Here is a 16,459-nt window from a genome sequence, read left to right on the forward strand (position 1 = left end):
TTAGTAGTTGTAGTAGCCGTAGTACTAGTTGTGGTAGTTGTAGTAGAAGCTGTTGTCACAGAAGTAGTTGTAGTGGTAGCCGTTGTAGCTATAGTAAAAGTAGTAGTGATAGAAAAACAAATAGTAACAGTAGCTGTAGCTGTAACAGTAGCAGTAGCAGTAGCTGTAACAGTAGCAGTAGCAGTAGCAGTGACAGAAGCTGCAACAGTAAACGTAGCTGCAGCAGTAGCAGTAAGAGCAGCAGTAATTTCAAAAGCAGTGCTGCAGTAATAGGAGTGGGTTAGTGATGGCAGGTGAGTGTGTGTGTATGCGTATGTGTAGTCTGAGTAAGACTGCAGGGGCTGCAACTGCACTGTGCTCTGACAGACTGTGGGAGCAGCTGCAGGAACAGTAGCTGCAGGAATGTTAGTAGCAGGAACGTCCACGTGCCGTCTATATAGACGAGCTGTAGTAGTAGCAGAGGCTGGAGTAGTAGTAGTAGTTGTAGTTGTAGTAGTAGTAATGTAAGTATCAGTAGCAGGAGTCTCCAGGTACAGTCTATATACGCAAGCTGTAGTAGTAGTAGTAGCAGAGGCTGGAGTAGTAGCAGTAGTAATGTTAGTATCAGTATCAGGATTCTCCAGGTACAATCTATCTAGGGGCGCCGTAGCAGTAACTTTAGTAGTAGAAGTAGTAGTAGTAGAAGTAGTAGTAGTAGTAGTAGTAGTATCAACTGCAGAAGCAGTAGTAACAGCAGGACCAACAGCAGTAGCAGTAATATACAAGTGCACTCTGCAAAGGGGAGCTGTAGTAGCTATGGAGGCAGATGTGGTAGTAGTAGTAGCAGTAGTAGTTGCACCAGTAGCTATATTACTAGTTGTAGTATTGGTTGTGGTAGGAGGATCAACAGTACTCTCCAGGTCTGCTCTACAGGGGGCACGTGTAGTAGCTGCAGTAGTGGAGTGAGTAGCACTTGTTGTAGTAGGCACTGTAGTAGTACCTACACTGGGTGAAGTGGCTGTAGTTGTAGTAGTACCTGCACTGGGTGAAGTGGCTGTAGTAGTTGCAGAATTTGTAACAGTGGATGTAGTAGTAATAGTAGTAACACTACTCCGCAGGTCCAGTATACACAGGTGGGTAACAGTGGCTGTGGCCGTAGCTGTAGTAGAATCGGAAGTGCTTACTGGGGAGCGTCCACCCTGAGCAGCAGCAGGCACAGCGGTAGCAGTAGTTGTGGCAGGAGTAACCCCCTCCAGCTCGAGCCTACACAAGGGGGTAGTAGCAGCTGTAGGAGTAGGTGTAGTTGTAGTGGCTGTAGAAGCAGCAGCAGTGGCTGTAGTAGCAATGGCTGTTATTGTAGTAGCAGTAGAAGTGGCTGTTGTAGTAGCAGTAGCAGGGGCTGTAGTAGTAGTAATGTCAGCGGTGCCAGGCAGATCCAGTCATTTCTGGGCCGTGTGGCCCCACTGCTCTGGCCCAGTCTGTGGTGGTGCTGTTCTGCTCCTCCCAGCCCAGTCTCCCACTGGCCACGAGCATCAGGTCACTACAGTCACTGTGTCCCAGCAATAGTCATTGTAGCTTACACATATTTCATATTCTCACTTACAGTCAAGGTGAGATGAGGTTTTGTTTCTTGAGGTTACATAAATAAGAAGGGATTACATAATTACAATATGAATAGATTAATTAATGTATTTTTTCTTTAAACACATAGAACAGTACATACAATTCTCACTAGGGTGTTACAATTTAGGTACAATCGTAGGAATTATTTTTGTTTACAAATTAAGTAGGTAAATAAATAAATGTTAAATATAGGCGCTTCTATACGATTTTACACGGTAGATTCAAATAGTGGGCGGCGGTGCACCTAGCAGGAGAGCTCGGTGATTGGCTGTCCCCTCCGTGTCAATCACGACGTGCACGCACTGCGGGCTGGTACGGGCGCACACTCTGACCGGGAACTGGAAAGGCAATGGTCGCTCGCACCACACAATAAACTACCCCAAAACGAAACGAAAACAGAACGAACCGCGGGGTTTGCGTAAAGGTACGTTTCGCCCCTTCCCCAGCCCCAGCATTCAGCCGTCGCCGGGTCGCTCCGTGGGCCCGGGAACGGCGACCGCACGCCGTTTGGAAACTCCGTTTGCAGACAACTTTTCCGCGTTGAAGATTCATTGCTGGTCTCTCTCGCCAGCAGCTCGTCCTGATTGGCCGAGGCTCCGGAGAAGCCCTGTCGCTATTGGTGACGCCTCCTGTCAGTCTTTGGTGCATGCGCTGCTCTCGAGTTTCCGCCCACAAAGCAAAATAAATAAATCATTCGAGCGGTATTTTATGTATTTATTTATTTACCCCCCTCCCACACACCCTACAATATTTTAATTAATCTTTCTATTGATAAATCATATGTCTTTTTGCAATGTTTTGGCAATACATTATATTTGGTATGCCATTAAAGCACCTGAAATTGACCTGGGAGGGAAGGATAAATGAAGGATGGGGGAGGGAGAGAAGTCGTAAGGGGAAAGATGATAGAGGGGAAACCTGATAGAGGTGTTCGCCTGTGTATCTCTGGGCCTTGTTGATAGCTGACATTTTTACAAATTATTTAATACATAAGCTAGGCCTGTATGCAAATATCTGATTATATATCTAGATTGTTGTGACTGTGTGTGTGTGTGTATATATAGAAAGAGAGAGAGAGAGATGGTTGGAAGTAATATGCCTCTATAAATTATAGTGCAGCAGTCCAGTCCAGTCAGTAACTGCAGAAGTACACTAGTCTAGTCACTGACTGCAGTGTCCAGAGAAAAAGAGGGATGAAAGGAGAGGGGGATGGTGATAGAGAGCAAAGATACAGAGCAGGGATGGAGAGATGGGGGGCAGGATGAAGTAGACGGGTGTGGGGTTGAAAGAGAAGATGGGGAAGATGGAGGGAGGAGTCATTTATGTCTCTGTGAGATGTATTGATACCGATCGTTTATTTAGTGAGATTTGGTGGGGGGAAAAAATTAATTTGCTCATCTACTGCAGTATCCTGTGTCGCGCTCTGTCGCCCTGTTCTTCTGGAACTGATTGGCCTACACAGCTGTTGATCATGGCCGAGTGGGACGCATACTACCAGCATGAGGATGAGGAGGCGGAGCATGATGAAGGGGAAGAGTCTGCAGGTGAGACTACAATTGTACTGCACTGTATTACACTGCTTTGGTGTTGTTGCAGTGCACTGTGCTGCATGACACTGTGCCGTTTGATGCTGCTGTATTACACTGTGCTGTATTGCAGTGGGTTGTGCTGTGTGGAACTGTGCTAAGTGACACTGTGCTCTGTTGCAGTGGACTATAAGTTCTCGGGCCGAGACAGCCTAGTGTTCCTGGTGGATGCGTCCAAGGAGATGTTTGAGAAGGGAGAAAAGGACGATCTCTCACCCTTCGACATGACCATGCAGGTGAGACGTGGGGCTGTGTCCGTATTAACCCCCGTGCCTTGTTAACCCCTCTCTTTCTCTCTCTCAGTGCATGTGCAGTGTGTCAGTGTTAACCCCCCCTCTCTCTCTCTCTCAGTGCGTGCGCAGTGTGTATACCAGTAAGATTGTGAGCAGTGAGAGGGACCTGCTGGCCCTGGTGTTCTATGGCTGTGCGAAGCACCGCAACTCCGTGGATTTCAAGCACGTCTACGTCTACCATGAGCTGGACTGCCCTGGTACTGCCCCCGACACACTTGATACACTGATCCTGACATATTGTACACACTGTCCTCAACACACTGAAAACACTAAACACTCATCACCCACCCCTCTAACTCCCTCATTCCCCTTTCTCTCTCTCTCTCTCTCTCTCTCTCCCTCCCCCTCCCCAGGTGCTCAGCGGGTGCTGGATGTGGACAGGCTGCGGGGGGGGCAGCAGGGGGCCCAAGCAGTGGTGGATCTGCTGGGGAGGGGTGTGGGACCAGCGGTGTCCCTGGGGGAGGCGTTGTGGGTTTGCGCCAACCTGTTCAGCGACGTAAAGCTGCGGCTCAGCCACAAGAGAGTTATGATCTTCACCAACCAGGACCAGCCACATGGGGGTGATGCACACCGGGACCGGCTGGCCCACACCAAGGCCAGGGACCTCAAGGACACGGGTGAGAGGATAGACAGTGGATAGAGACCTACAGAGGCAAGCTGTCTCTAACCACATTCTATCCCTCTGACTGACTGTCTGTCTGTCTGTCTGTCTGTCAGGCGTGGTGGTGGACTTGATGCACCTGCAGAAGCCTGGCGGGTTTGACATGTCTCTCTTCTTCTGTGACATCATCACACCGCCGGAGGGGGAGGAGGCGGGGCAGGAAATGGGTCTGCAGCTGGAGGCTTCTGGAAAACTGGAGGACCTGCAGAGACGAGTCAGAGCCAAGGAGCTGAAGAAAAGAGCGCAGTCCAGGTGAAAACAGCGCACTGTAACACTTACCAAACCCTCTCACGATGCACCGTAACACTAAACACACTCTGCCACGACGCACTGTATCACCATACATGGTCACAACACACTGTAAGCACTTACCACACACGGTCACAACACACTGTAAGCACTTACGACACACGGTCACAACACACTGTAGCACTAAGCACACTCTGTCATGATGCACCGTAACACTAAGCATACTCTGTCACGACACACTGTATCAGCAACCACAGTCACAATAATCTGTAACACTTACCCCACACGGTCACAGCGCACTGTAGCACTTACTACACTCTGTCATGACACACTGTAGCACTAACCACACATGGTCACAATGCACTGAAACAACACACTCTTCAAAATACACTGTATATGAGGTTATTGTAACTCTCTCACTTTTCTCTCTGTCTGCCAGGATGACCCTGTCCCTGGGTGATGGGGTGGGAGTGGCAGTGGGGGTGTATGTTCTGGTCCGGGGGGCGGTGAAGCCGGCTGCAGTCAGACTGGCCCGGGACTCCAACGAGCCGGTCCGCACCAAGACCCGGCTGTACCACACCCACACTGGTTCGCTGCTGCTGCCCAGCGACACCAAGAGGGCCCAGGTACGCTGAACACTGGGCTGGACTGTAGACTGGACACTGAACCAGGCTGGTCTAGGGTTTGTGCGATATGACGATATATATCGTATGGCGATAGAAACACGTCTATCGTTTCATATTATGCTGTATCGTTTATATCGTGGTGTCGCAAATGCCACTCTTTACGGCAGTATTATTCGTCATTAGGACGCTTTGCGTTCTTCCCAGTTCTTCCACATGTGCATCAGAAATGTGCATCAGAAACACAGACAGACAGGAGGAGAGTGAACTGACACACAATAACCAACACAACCAAGAGATACTTTAATGCGCAAGCGCACATGGTCCGCCCTGCTCTCGTCGCTGGGCTAAACTCGCTCTGCAAGCACCCCCCACCCCCTCTAATTTAGACTGATATCATTTGTATAAAATTAAAGAATAATAAAGTTTGTTTGCATTTTAATACAGTGGAAAGCAATGCAAACATATGCAAAAAGTTACATTAGATGGTGAAGTGGTACAACAGTTTTATTAATAATAATAATAATAATAATAATAATAATAATAATATTATTAACTATTTAGTATTAACACATGCTGTACTGGTAAGCAGAATCGAGACGCGACAGTCAGAGAAGAAATGTCTCTGTGTAGCAGATGTTAAATGCGCCACTATAAACCTGGCTGTGGTAAATCTACCTGAATCTACCATTTTACAGCGCATGTGTTGCGTGATTATGATTACTTGTGTTATTGTTGTTATGCGACAGTATATCATAATGTGTGTGTATATATATATATCCCATAAGAACGTAACGCACGTAATAGTAATCACACACTTGCGCTGTAATGTGTTGCATTCTGCATATATTTACCATGACAGCCTGCATGTAGTATTTGTTAGTTTCGCATATTTAATGATTAACAAAATACTTGTAGTTTTAATGTCTTTGTTTTTATTTTATTGCTTGATTGGATAAAAACAAGACATATCGAGATATGTATCGTGTATCGTTCAAACTTCTAAAAATATCGAGATATTATTTTTAAGTCATATCGCCCAGCCCTAGGCTAGACTTTACGTCTGTCTGTGCATATTTCTGTGTATGTTTGTCTCTCTTGTAACTCTCTCTCTCTCTCTCTCTCTCTCTCTCTCTCTCTCTCTCTCTCTCTCTCTGTGTCTGTGGGCCTGTCTCTCTGACTGTCTCCCTGCCTCTCCATCCGTCTGTCAGGTGTATGGCAGCAGGAAGATTGTCCTGGAGCGCGAGGAGACAGATGAGGTGCGGAAGTTCGAGACGCCGGGTCTGGTGCTGATCGGGTTCAAGCCCCTGGCCCGGCTCAAGATGCACCAGCACATCCGCCCCGCCCACTTCATCTACCCTGAGGAGGCGCAGGTCACAGGTCAGAGCTCGCACAGCTGCCCCTAGGTGTGAGGGAGAGAGAGAGAATGTTTGAGTGATTGTTACCTCTCCCTACCTCTATCTCCCCCCTCTATCCCTTCACCTCCCCCCTCTCAATCCCTCCCTCTCACAATGTAACACCCACTCTCTCTCTCTCAGGCAGCTCCACTGTGTTCTCCGCTCTGCTGCGGAGGTGCAGTGACCGGGGTCTGTTTGCCTTGTGTCGCTACACCCCCCGGCGAAACTGCCCCCCCCGCTTCGTTGCCATGGTGCCTCAGCGGGAGGAGCTGGACGACAACAAGGTGCAGCTCATGCCCCCAGGTACCCGGCAACACAATGGCAATAACACAACACAACCCAAACACCACACTACTACGATACTTTAATACTACATGGTAACACAACCGCACAGCACAAGGCAGGGCAGGTACAGCATGACACAAGACAACTTTCAGATCTCACACCTGCAAGGTGACAAACTGTGTGCCTCTGTGCTAAGTATGTTAAAGTGTGTGTTGGTATGTTACATTGTGTGTGTAACTGTGTGTTTTCCTTGCACTCAGTTTATTACTGTGTTTGTGTTAATGTGTGTGTGTGTTGTGAGAGTGTGTGTTATCTCCGCTCAGTGGGTGTGTGTTGTGACAGTGTGCATTAGTGTAAGACAGTTTGTGTGTTGTGTCTCTGTGCTCAGGCTTTCACCTGATCTTCCTGCCATTTGCTGATGACGTCCGCACCCTGGACACCCCCCAGAAGACCCCTGCCACCCCCGAGCAGGTGGACAAGATGAAGGAGATTGTGCACAAACTGCGCTTCAAATATAGGTACTACACAACATTGCACCACACCACACAACACACATCACTACACACCATTACACAAAACTGGTGAAAAAGGAAGGAGATCCAAGTGGAGCACAGCATTGTCTCTCTGTGTCTGGGTGGTGTGTGTTACCTGTGTGTTTAGTAATTGTGTGTGTGTTTCCTGTGTGTAGGAGTGATGCCTTTGAGAACCCTGTCCTGCAGCAGCACTACAGGAACCTGGAGGCGCTGGCCCTGGACCTACTGCAGCCCGATCCCATTGAAGACCACACCTGTGAGACTACATTACACAATTCAACACACACAACACACGCTACACTACATTGTAAAAAAAAAAAAAAAGAGAAAATACATACACAACACACATGCACAGAGGACCCGTCAGACTACACAATATAACACACACACTCTCCTTCTCGTTCTCTGTCCCTCTTCCTCTTCCTCTTCCCACTCTCCTGCTGTTTCTCACATTCAAATTTTAAAAAGCTATATTGACATGCCATTGTGACCCCAGTGCTGCCAGAGCAGAGAGAGACAGACCCAGAACTCTGGAACAGGAGCCCAGATAGTCACTCTGCACTGAGGGACTAGAGCACAGATGGACAGACCTGTATAAATACAATGTATGACGATGCATATTTACATACAATGTGTTAAGCTCTCCCCAACCACTCTCTCAGTGCCCAAGGTGGATATGATGGATAAGAGGCTGGGGCCCCTGGTGCAGGAGTTCAAGGAGCTGGTGTACCCTCCCGACTACAACCCAGACAGCACCAAGAGCACCGCAGCCAAGCGTAAAGCAGGTGAGGGGAGTGGGGGGGAGACAGGATGGGATCTGCTTTTTTGTTTTTCTGTCGGCGACTCATTTCCTCCTCCTGTCCAGCAGAGGGGGCCGCCGGGGGGGAGAAGCGGCCGCGTGCGGAAGTGCCCGAGGATGAGCTGCGGGCCCACGTGGAGAAGGGCACCCTGGGAAAGCTGACCGTCCCTGTGCTGAAGGAAGCCTGTCGCTCACTGGGGGTCAGAACCACAGGCACCAAGAAACAGGAGCTGATAGACGCACTGATGCAGCACTACACACACTGACGCTGCACTACACACACTGACGCTGCACTACACACACTGAAGCTGCACTACACACACTGAAGCTGCACTACACACACTGAAGCTGCACTACACACACTGACGCAGCACCACACGCACTGATGCACTGGCACAGTACTACACACACTGACACTACACATTCTGACATATTTTGATATTTTTGTACTTGATAATAAAAACTTTAAACAAAAAGAACATACATTTTGTTTTATTTTCAGGTGTACAGTCTACATAGACCAGGTGTGCAGTGTGTACAGTTTATATAGACCAGGTGTGCAGTGTGTACAGTTTATATAGACCAGGTGTGCAGTGTATACAGTCTATATAGACCAGGTGTGCAGTGTGTACAGTTTATACAGACCAGGTGTGCAGTGTATACAGTCTATATAGACCAGGTGTGCAGTGTGTACAGTCTATATAGACCAGGCTGGCACTGGGGCTGCTGGAGGACCTGGCTGCCAAGTTGGAGAGCAGCCTGGCTGCCATAGCAGGGGAGGTGGGGCTTAGGTGTGTGGGTAGGGGGCAAAGGAGTGGTGAGGGTGTGGACAGGTGGTAGGGATGAGAGCATAGACTGGCACTGGAGTAAGATGTTGTGCTGGTAATGGATCGAGATTTAATTGCTCTGCGTTGGACTGGGCTGGACGGTCATGATCTCAGTGTGTAGAAATGCTTAATGGAACAGCCCCTCAGCTGGAACTTCAGACATGTTTTAATACTAAACAATTCACTTCAAAGTGTGTGTGCCGTGCTGTGTTGTCTGTGTGTTGAGGTATGTGGTGCAAACGCTGCTTTTTTCTGTTCTGTTGTGTTGTTGACTTTATGGAACTGTGCCTGCAGAATGTCTTCATAGTCTGAGAGAGTGTGTGTAACTAAGTGAGTGGTTAGACACACTATTACACATCTCTTTCTACCAGCAAGACAGTGTACAAGAGGAGATCTTAATAACAGATGTGAACTTATGCAGAAGGCGAATGGGAGAGAGGGACGCCGGCACGTGCGTTTCCACTGGTGGCCACGAGGGGGCTGCCTAATAGAAACAACGCGATCATGGCACTGTCCGTCCACTGCATTGTCTTGGGAACTGCTTCTCTTTTACAATAACATCCTCATTCGAAGACAAAAACGTAACACTAGAACCCTATGGCAAACGGATACCGTCCCATATGTGTTGCTTGATTTATAATAAAAGTAATAATGGACTGCAATAGTTGAACGCATAGTCACAATAGTAGTTTTAAAAATGAAATGCTAGTCTTGCAAATGTATGGAGTGAATCAGAAGGCGTTCATGAGTGATCACATCATGGACGCATTTGTACACGGATAGACGGTAGACAGAGTTTCTTGTTGTCGCGCACTGGTTTACACGCATGCGCTTTTCGCGGCGTTTCTGCCGTCTCCGCATGCACTGCAAGTGGGTGACGCAAGAGACAGCGGAGAGCGAGCGAGTGACGTTTTACACAGGTTTGTGTTCAGGGAGCTCTGCGAGAGAGTAGACGGAGGAATACACTAACAGAGAGGAAAAAAGACGGGCAGAAGACGAGCGGCGTGAAAGGCAGAAATAAACACAGGTCAGTGGCTACGGACCTTACAGTCGTCAAATAGAGAGCAGGTATGTGTTCATCGGGGGAGAAATAGCGTTGGCTTCACCGCTCTATAGGTGTAGTGTTTCAGTCGAAAAACTCACCAGATGCAGTGTTTCTGGTTTGTTTGTTTTCCTGAATAAACCCGTGTGTGTAATAATTACCTGTAGACCTGTGTAGTGTGTGTGTGTGTACAACTGAACGCCATCAGTATCGCCGTCTATTCGCACTTTACATTTGCTCTCTGCGTGAACAATGTTTTCAATAGTAAAGCCAGGTGAGCAGTGGTGACAGCAGTGTCTGGTGTCGTGTGTCGCCTCGGGGATTCGGGACTGGACCCCGGACAGGTAGGCTAGTGTAGTGGGGGGTCGGAGTGGAGGAGCGCTGAACTATATTACATTATAAGTGTAAATATGACATTGATGGAAGGTAAGCAAACCCCACTGGGAGAGTCGTGTTTACGTTTCTCTGAATTCGGTAGTCTGCAATTCTTACTCGTTTTTTTATGTTTTTATTTTAATTTTATGTTTTATTATTATGAATGTGTGTTTTCTAACGAGTCGCCCCTCTAATCGCTGAAAGATGCCATATACACAATAGAAAACGACATGTTGAAGGAAACGCGACAGTAGAGGCCCGTGTGTTCAGAGGGGGGCTGACGTCACCGCGCAGCAGCGCCCGTATGCTGCGGACTGTGGCCCCCGGCAACACGTGACTGGACTGTGTTGCTGATGTTAATAATATTGTTGTTGATAATAAGAACAATAATTATAATTATTACATGCCTGTTGAACGGATTGCAATTATTCTGTCTTTAGGAAGTTGATTGCTTCACGCTCTCTCTCAAATATTCGCACAATAAATGGGAACAACATCAGTTCATATTATAATGGTCATTTTAATATACTTTATGAAGATGCTCTAGTCGGGAGGATTTAGATGTGTCCCCAATGCCTCATCGTTCTGCCGTTGGAAGTTCGCTGGTTGGCGCCCAAACTAAACAATGTGTTTTCGGTTGTAAGGGCCTAGATTGTAAGAACGTTTATTAGATATACAATCGTTTGTGGGATAACAATAATGTGCTAATTATGAAATATCAACGTTTAAACCAGACTGTTCTTTTTTGTAGACATGCTGATTTCAGATGTCAATAATAATCACCACAATAACAAAGATTTGCATTTATAAAAGCAGCCACACATTGGGCACCTGCTCTATATGACATACAGCGTATAAAGCAGGACTGGTAATTTGTAATAATGAATGTAATCATGGTGTGCTTCATGTGTGTGTGTGTGTGTGTATGTATATATATATATATATATATATATATATATATATATATATATATATACACTCACCTAAAGGATTATTAGGAACACCATACTAATACTGTGTTTGACCCCCTTTCGCCTTCAGAACTGCCTTAATTCTACGTGGCATTGATTCAACAAGGTGCTGAAAGCATTCTTTAGAAATGTTGGCCCATATTGATAGGATAGCATCTTGCAGTTGATGGAGATTTGTGGGATGCACATCCAGGGCACGAAGCTCCCGTTCCACCACATCCCAAAGATGCTCTATTGGGTTGAGATCTGGTGACTGTGGGGGCCAGTTTAGTACAGTGAACTCATTGTCATGTTCAAGAAACCAATTTGAAATGATTCGACCTTTGTGACATGGTGCATTATCCTGCTGGAAGTAGCCATCAGAGGATGGGTACATGGTGGTCATAAAGGGATGGACATGGTCAGAAACAATGCTCAGGTAGGCCGTGGCATTTAAACGATGCCCAATTGGCACTAAGGGGCCTAAAGTGTGCCAAGAAAACATCCCCCACACCATTACACCACCACCACCAGCCTGCACAGTGGTAACAAGGCATGATGGATCCATGTTCTCATTCTGTTTACGCCAAATTCTGACTCTACCATCTGAATGTCTCAACAGAAATCGAGACTCATCAGACCAGGCAACATTTTTCCAGTCTTCAACTGTCCAATTTTGGTGAGCTTGTGCAAATTGTAGCCTCTTTTTCCTATTTGTAGTGGAGATGAGTGGTACCCGGTGGGGTCTTCTGCTGTTGTAGCCCATCCGCCTCAAGGTTGTACATGTTGTGGCTTCACAAATGCTTTGCTGCATACCTCGGTTGTAACGAGTGGTTATTTCAGTCAAAGTTGCTCTTCTATCAGCTTGAATCAGTCGGCCCATTCTCCTCTGACCTCTAGCATCAACAAGGCATTTTCGCCCACAGGACTGCCGCATACTGGATGTTTTTCCCTTTTCACACCATTCTTTGTAAACCCTAGAAATGGTTGTGCGTGAAAATCCCAGTAACTGAGCAGATTGTGAAATACTCAGACCGGCCCGTCTGGCACCAACAACCATGCCACGCTCAAAATTGCTTAAATCACCTTTCTTTGCCATTCAGACATTCAGTTTGGAGTTCAGGAGATTGTGTTGACCAGGACCACACCCCTAAATGCATTGAAGCAACTGCCATGTGATTGGTTGGTTAGATATTGCATTAATGAGAAATTGAACAGGTGTTCCTAATAATCCTTTAGGTGAGTGTGTATGTATATATATATATATATATATATTGTCCCCCTTATCTTTCTACAGACGCCAACCTGAGGGACCTGCAGAGATTGCATCTGCAGCAAGGACTCCGAGAGTGCCAGGGGGGCTAGGTGTGTGTGGGGGTGGTTCGAGCAGACGCTGCCACCCCACTGACAAACAAACAGACAGAGCGAGAGAGACAGATGGACACAGAGACGCAGTGCGAGCCAGGGGCTGAGACAACCGGATCAATGTCCAGTGTGGGGACACACAGAGACGGGAAGTGGCACTGACCTCATCCACCTCTTTTTTTTGTTCTTTCCCGCGATGGCGACGCCTCGGCTTCTCTTGCAGCACGGAGACGCCTCCCCTTCCTTTGAGGCCCTTGCTCTGCCCCCTTCGCATCTACCGCCAGGCTCTGCATTGGAATATTTCTAGATGTTTTTCACAAACAAGTGGAAGAAAGCAGCAACAACCAAACAAAAGCAAAGTTCTCTTTTGCCTTAATTTATTTATTGGATCTTTTTCTCCTCTTGTTGTGGCCCACGCTCAGCCATGGGGAGGACTGCAGAGCGGTGAGGGAGGGAGAGAGGGACGGAGACGGATTGAAGGAGTCCAAAGAAAAATAGATCGCCCTCTTTTTTTTTTTGGGGGGGGGGGGTGGTTGTGTGTTTTATTTTGATCAGAAACTGGATTTTCTGTGTGTGTGTGTGTGGGGGCGTGTGGTGACATCACCGTAAGGCCGTGAGGATCAGGCTGTTCACACCTCCTGATTTTTAAGACACTCGCCTATTTCACTTTTCTTGGTTTTTATCTGCCACCCCCCACCCACCCACACACCAGGGTAATCTTGACTCTAACTACAGCTTTACAATTCCTCATATATTTATTATTATTATTATTATATATTTTCAACTAAAGGGAACTTCTGTTGTTTTAAGGGAATTCAAGAATACTATAACACATTTAAACTTAAATCTCTCGCTATATATCTGTCTAAATATATATATTTGGAAAAGCCAAATTCTCACAATTTGCTGACGCTGTTTTAGAAGATCACTGTGAGTGCATTTTGCCGAGAGAGGGAGACGCTAGGTGGAGAGGGTGGGGACTGTGCTACAAGTTCCCAGCACTAGGGGGTGTTTTCTCTTCCCCTGCTTGTCTGTAAGTGTGTTGATGGGCTGGAGTGCTGTTTTGTAAACTCAGCTGTGACTCAGTTGGGCTGGAGCTGTAATCAGACCCTCTCTCACACCCCCACACTTGCCCCCCCCCTTTCTCACCTTGTGGATGGGCCGGGCGGTTGCCGAGGTAGTTGCTGCCGTGGTGGTGGTTGCCGTGGCGCTGGCGGGGGCGGGGAGGAGCCAGTGATGGGCAGTGCGCCGGCTGAGGGGGGAGGGGTGGGGCATGGGGCGGGGCCCAGGCCTGGAGGGGACAGCAAGGGGCGGAGCTTACAGTGGGAGGCTGGGCTGTGGAGGCTGGGCTGTGTGCCCTGGAGGCTGGGCAAACTAAAAAAGAAGAAGGAGAAGGAGGATAATAGGAGAGAGGAAGAGGAGGAGGAGCAGGGAGAGGGGGAGGCAGACAGTGGTGGAGGAGGCGGCTGCAGAACCTTTCCCCCCTCTGGCCCCCCCCCACCACCCCCCATCTATCACGAGAAACAGCGTAGGGAGCTGTGTGCTCTGCACGCGCTGAACAACGTCTTCCAGGACGGGGCGGCCTTCAGCAGAGAGACCCTGCAGGACATCTTTCAGAGGTCAGAGGGAGGGAGGGTGGTTGAGTGAGTGAGAGAGAGTGTGAGTGTGTGTGAGTGTGAGAAAAAGAAAGTGTGTGAGCGTCTCTCTGTGGCTGCTACTCTGTATCTGTGTCTCTTGGCGTTCTGTCTCTCTTGTTTGAACTTGTATGTGTCTGTCTGAATGCCTGCCTCTCTCTCCCTCATTGATCTTTCTCTCTTGCCCTTCAGTGTGCTGATCTCTCCCCCTGCCCTCCTCTCTCCTCCAGGCTCTCTCCCAACACTCTGGTCACACCCCACAAGAAGAGCATGCTGGGAAATGGCAACTATGACGTCAATGTGATCATGGCAGCCCTGCAGACACGGGGCTTTGAGGCCGTGTGGTGGGACAAAAGGAGGTACAGCACTGTGTCTCTGTGTGTGTCTGTGTATCTCTGTGGGACAAGAGGAGGTACAGACTGCCCTATGTTTCTCTTCATCCTTGTGTTCCGTGGCCCTCTGTACCTCACAGTGTGTCTCTGTGCTTCTTTGTGTGTCTGTGTGTTGATGTGCGTCTCTTTGTTTGTGATTTGTGAGTCTGTGTGCTTCTCTGTGCATTGCTGTTTGTCTCTGTAACTCTCTGTTTGAATGCATCTCTTCAACTTCAACCCCCCCCCAGGAACGTGGACACCATCTCGCTGCCCAATGTGACGGGCCTGATCCTCAATGTGCCGTCCCACCTGCGCTGGGGTCCACTGTTGCTGCCCCTCAAGCGCCAACACTGGGTCTGTGTGCGCGAGGTGGGCAGCGTCTACTACAATCTGGACTCCAAGCTCCGCAGCCCCCACCGCATTGGCACCCCAGAGGAGCTCAGGTACTGGAGGGAAGGATCAGGGTGGGTGGGTCTTTGTGTTTTTCTCTCTCCATTTATACAAGGAGCCATGTGGGCCAAGCAACTAACTGACTAACTGACTGAGTGCCTGACACACTGACTGACTGACTGATTGGCTCTCTCTCCACACAGGAAGTTCCTGCGCCTTCAGCTGCGAGGCAAGAACTGCGAGCTCCTATTGGTTGTGCCGGAAGAGGTAGAAGTTCGCCAGACCTGGAGGACGGACAGGTGCTGAGCCCAGGGGCCACAGCTAATTGGACAGATAGGGGCGAGACTTGGTTTGATTTTCCCCACCGAAGGAAGCCGCCCAGGACACTGACCAATGAGAGATGGAGCTGCCTGTGCAGGGGGCGGGGTGTGCGGTGGATTACCATGGTGAAAGACACACCCCCTTGCCCTCACTCAGAGACTGTCCCATGGGTTCTGACGATTAATATATATATTTTTTTGTTGTTGTCTCTGTAATTTTTGGTTGTGCGGTGGGAGTTGAGTGTTGGGATAAGCTGTACAGCAGTGGCAATGCATCTGTGTGTGTGTGTCTTTTCTCACTCTCTGGCTTTCCTCTTCATCTGTGCATCCCCTCCCTCCCTCTCTCTCTTTCTCTCTGTTGCTCTTTTCTGTTTCTCTTTCACACAATTCTTTTGTTTTCCATTTTTGTCTCTTCCCCCCCACTCTGTTTTTGGTTTCCCCTGTATACAGATGTCAGGTTACAGAAAGTGAAGCGCTGCAGTCTTCTCTGATGCTTTACGAATCTCAAGACTTTCAGAGTTTTTTTTGTTGTTATCTTTTGTTTTTTCCACGTTTAAAATAAAACTCCTAATACTGCACTGTGCCGTCTGCTACTAGTGTGTCGGTGTGAACGAGAGAGAGAATGTCTGAGATTGCCTCTGTATGTGATCATGCATCTGTATGATTGTGTCTGTGCGTCTCTGCATGTGATTGTGCGTCTGTGTGTGATATTGTCATTCGGGCCCATCATCTCCTTTAATAAATACTGTTCATTGCGATTTCTCAGCAGTGTCTGCGTTTACAGTTTGGGGCGAGGGAGACTGTAGGGGGAGATGGTCACTATGTAAAAAATAGCACTGGGCCCATCTCACTACTTCGAGGACACTGATGTCACTTAGTCTTTCCAATAAAGTTTTTTTTTTTATTATTATTCGAGAAGGAGATGTCTCTTAAAATTCGGGGAAGAAGAGAGGGGTGGGGGCGCTGTAACGCATGCTTGCACAGATCTCAGAGTGAAACGCAGCACTAAAATATATATATTTATATAACCTAAAAAAAACCTCCGACAGTAACTCTCATCCGCTAGCCCCGTACTCGCCGTGCTAGCGAATAGCAGTTGTGCACCATCGTAGCTATGCAACAATACGGGCAATGTCGTTCAGTCCGTTATTGCTGCC

The 16,459-nt window shown here is 48.1% G+C and overlaps 2 protein-coding genes across 5 annotated transcripts; both read left to right on the top strand.

The window, feature by feature from the left end:
• The first annotated feature begins 1,906 nt into the window (after window positions 1–1,906).
• xrcc6 (X-ray repair complementing defective repair in Chinese hamster cells 6) lies at window positions 1,907–8,503 on the top strand. 2 transcript variants are annotated; one of them, XM_066707217.1, is made up of 13 exons: window positions 1,907–2,026; window positions 3,010–3,146; window positions 3,312–3,424; window positions 3,540–3,678; window positions 3,835–4,098; window positions 4,199–4,394; window positions 4,831–5,017; window positions 6,226–6,394; window positions 6,553–6,714; window positions 7,085–7,214; window positions 7,385–7,485; window positions 7,892–8,014; window positions 8,095–8,503. In XM_066707217.1, the coding sequence occupies exons 2-13, from the start codon at window positions 3,074–3,076 to the stop codon at window positions 8,292–8,294; spliced, it is 1,857 nt and encodes a 618-aa protein (XP_066563314.1). In that variant the 5' UTR covers window positions 1,907–2,026; window positions 3,010–3,073; the 3' UTR covers window positions 8,295–8,503. The 2 variants fall into 2 exon arrangements, with proteins under 2 accessions (XP_066563314.1, XP_066563315.1); XM_066707218.1 differs by having other exon boundaries at window positions 8,098–8,503.
• A 925-nt stretch (window positions 8,504–9,428) lies between these two features.
• josd1 (Josephin domain containing 1) lies at window positions 9,429–16,060 on the top strand. 3 transcript variants are annotated; one of them, XM_066707222.1, is made up of 5 exons: window positions 9,429–9,923; window positions 12,520–14,206; window positions 14,452–14,580; window positions 14,841–15,056; window positions 15,186–16,060. In XM_066707222.1, exons 2-5 carry the CDS (start codon window positions 13,824–13,826, stop codon window positions 15,286–15,288), a joined length of 831 nt encoding a protein of 276 aa, XP_066563319.1. In that variant the 5' UTR covers window positions 9,429–9,923; window positions 12,520–13,823; the 3' UTR covers window positions 15,289–16,060. The 3 variants fall into 3 exon arrangements, with proteins under 3 accessions (XP_066563319.1, XP_066563318.1, XP_066563320.1); XM_066707221.1 differs by having other exon boundaries at window positions 9,429–9,882; XM_066707223.1 differs by having other exon boundaries at window positions 9,437–9,882; window positions 14,841–15,035.
• Window positions 16,061–16,459: the final 399 nt, after the last annotated feature.

Source organism: Amia ocellicauda, chromosome 6, assembly GCF_036373705.1.
Source record: "Amia ocellicauda isolate fAmiCal2 chromosome 6, fAmiCal2.hap1, whole genome shotgun sequence".
Lineage (NCBI taxonomy): Eukaryota > Metazoa > Chordata > Actinopteri > Amiiformes > Amiidae > Amia > Amia ocellicauda.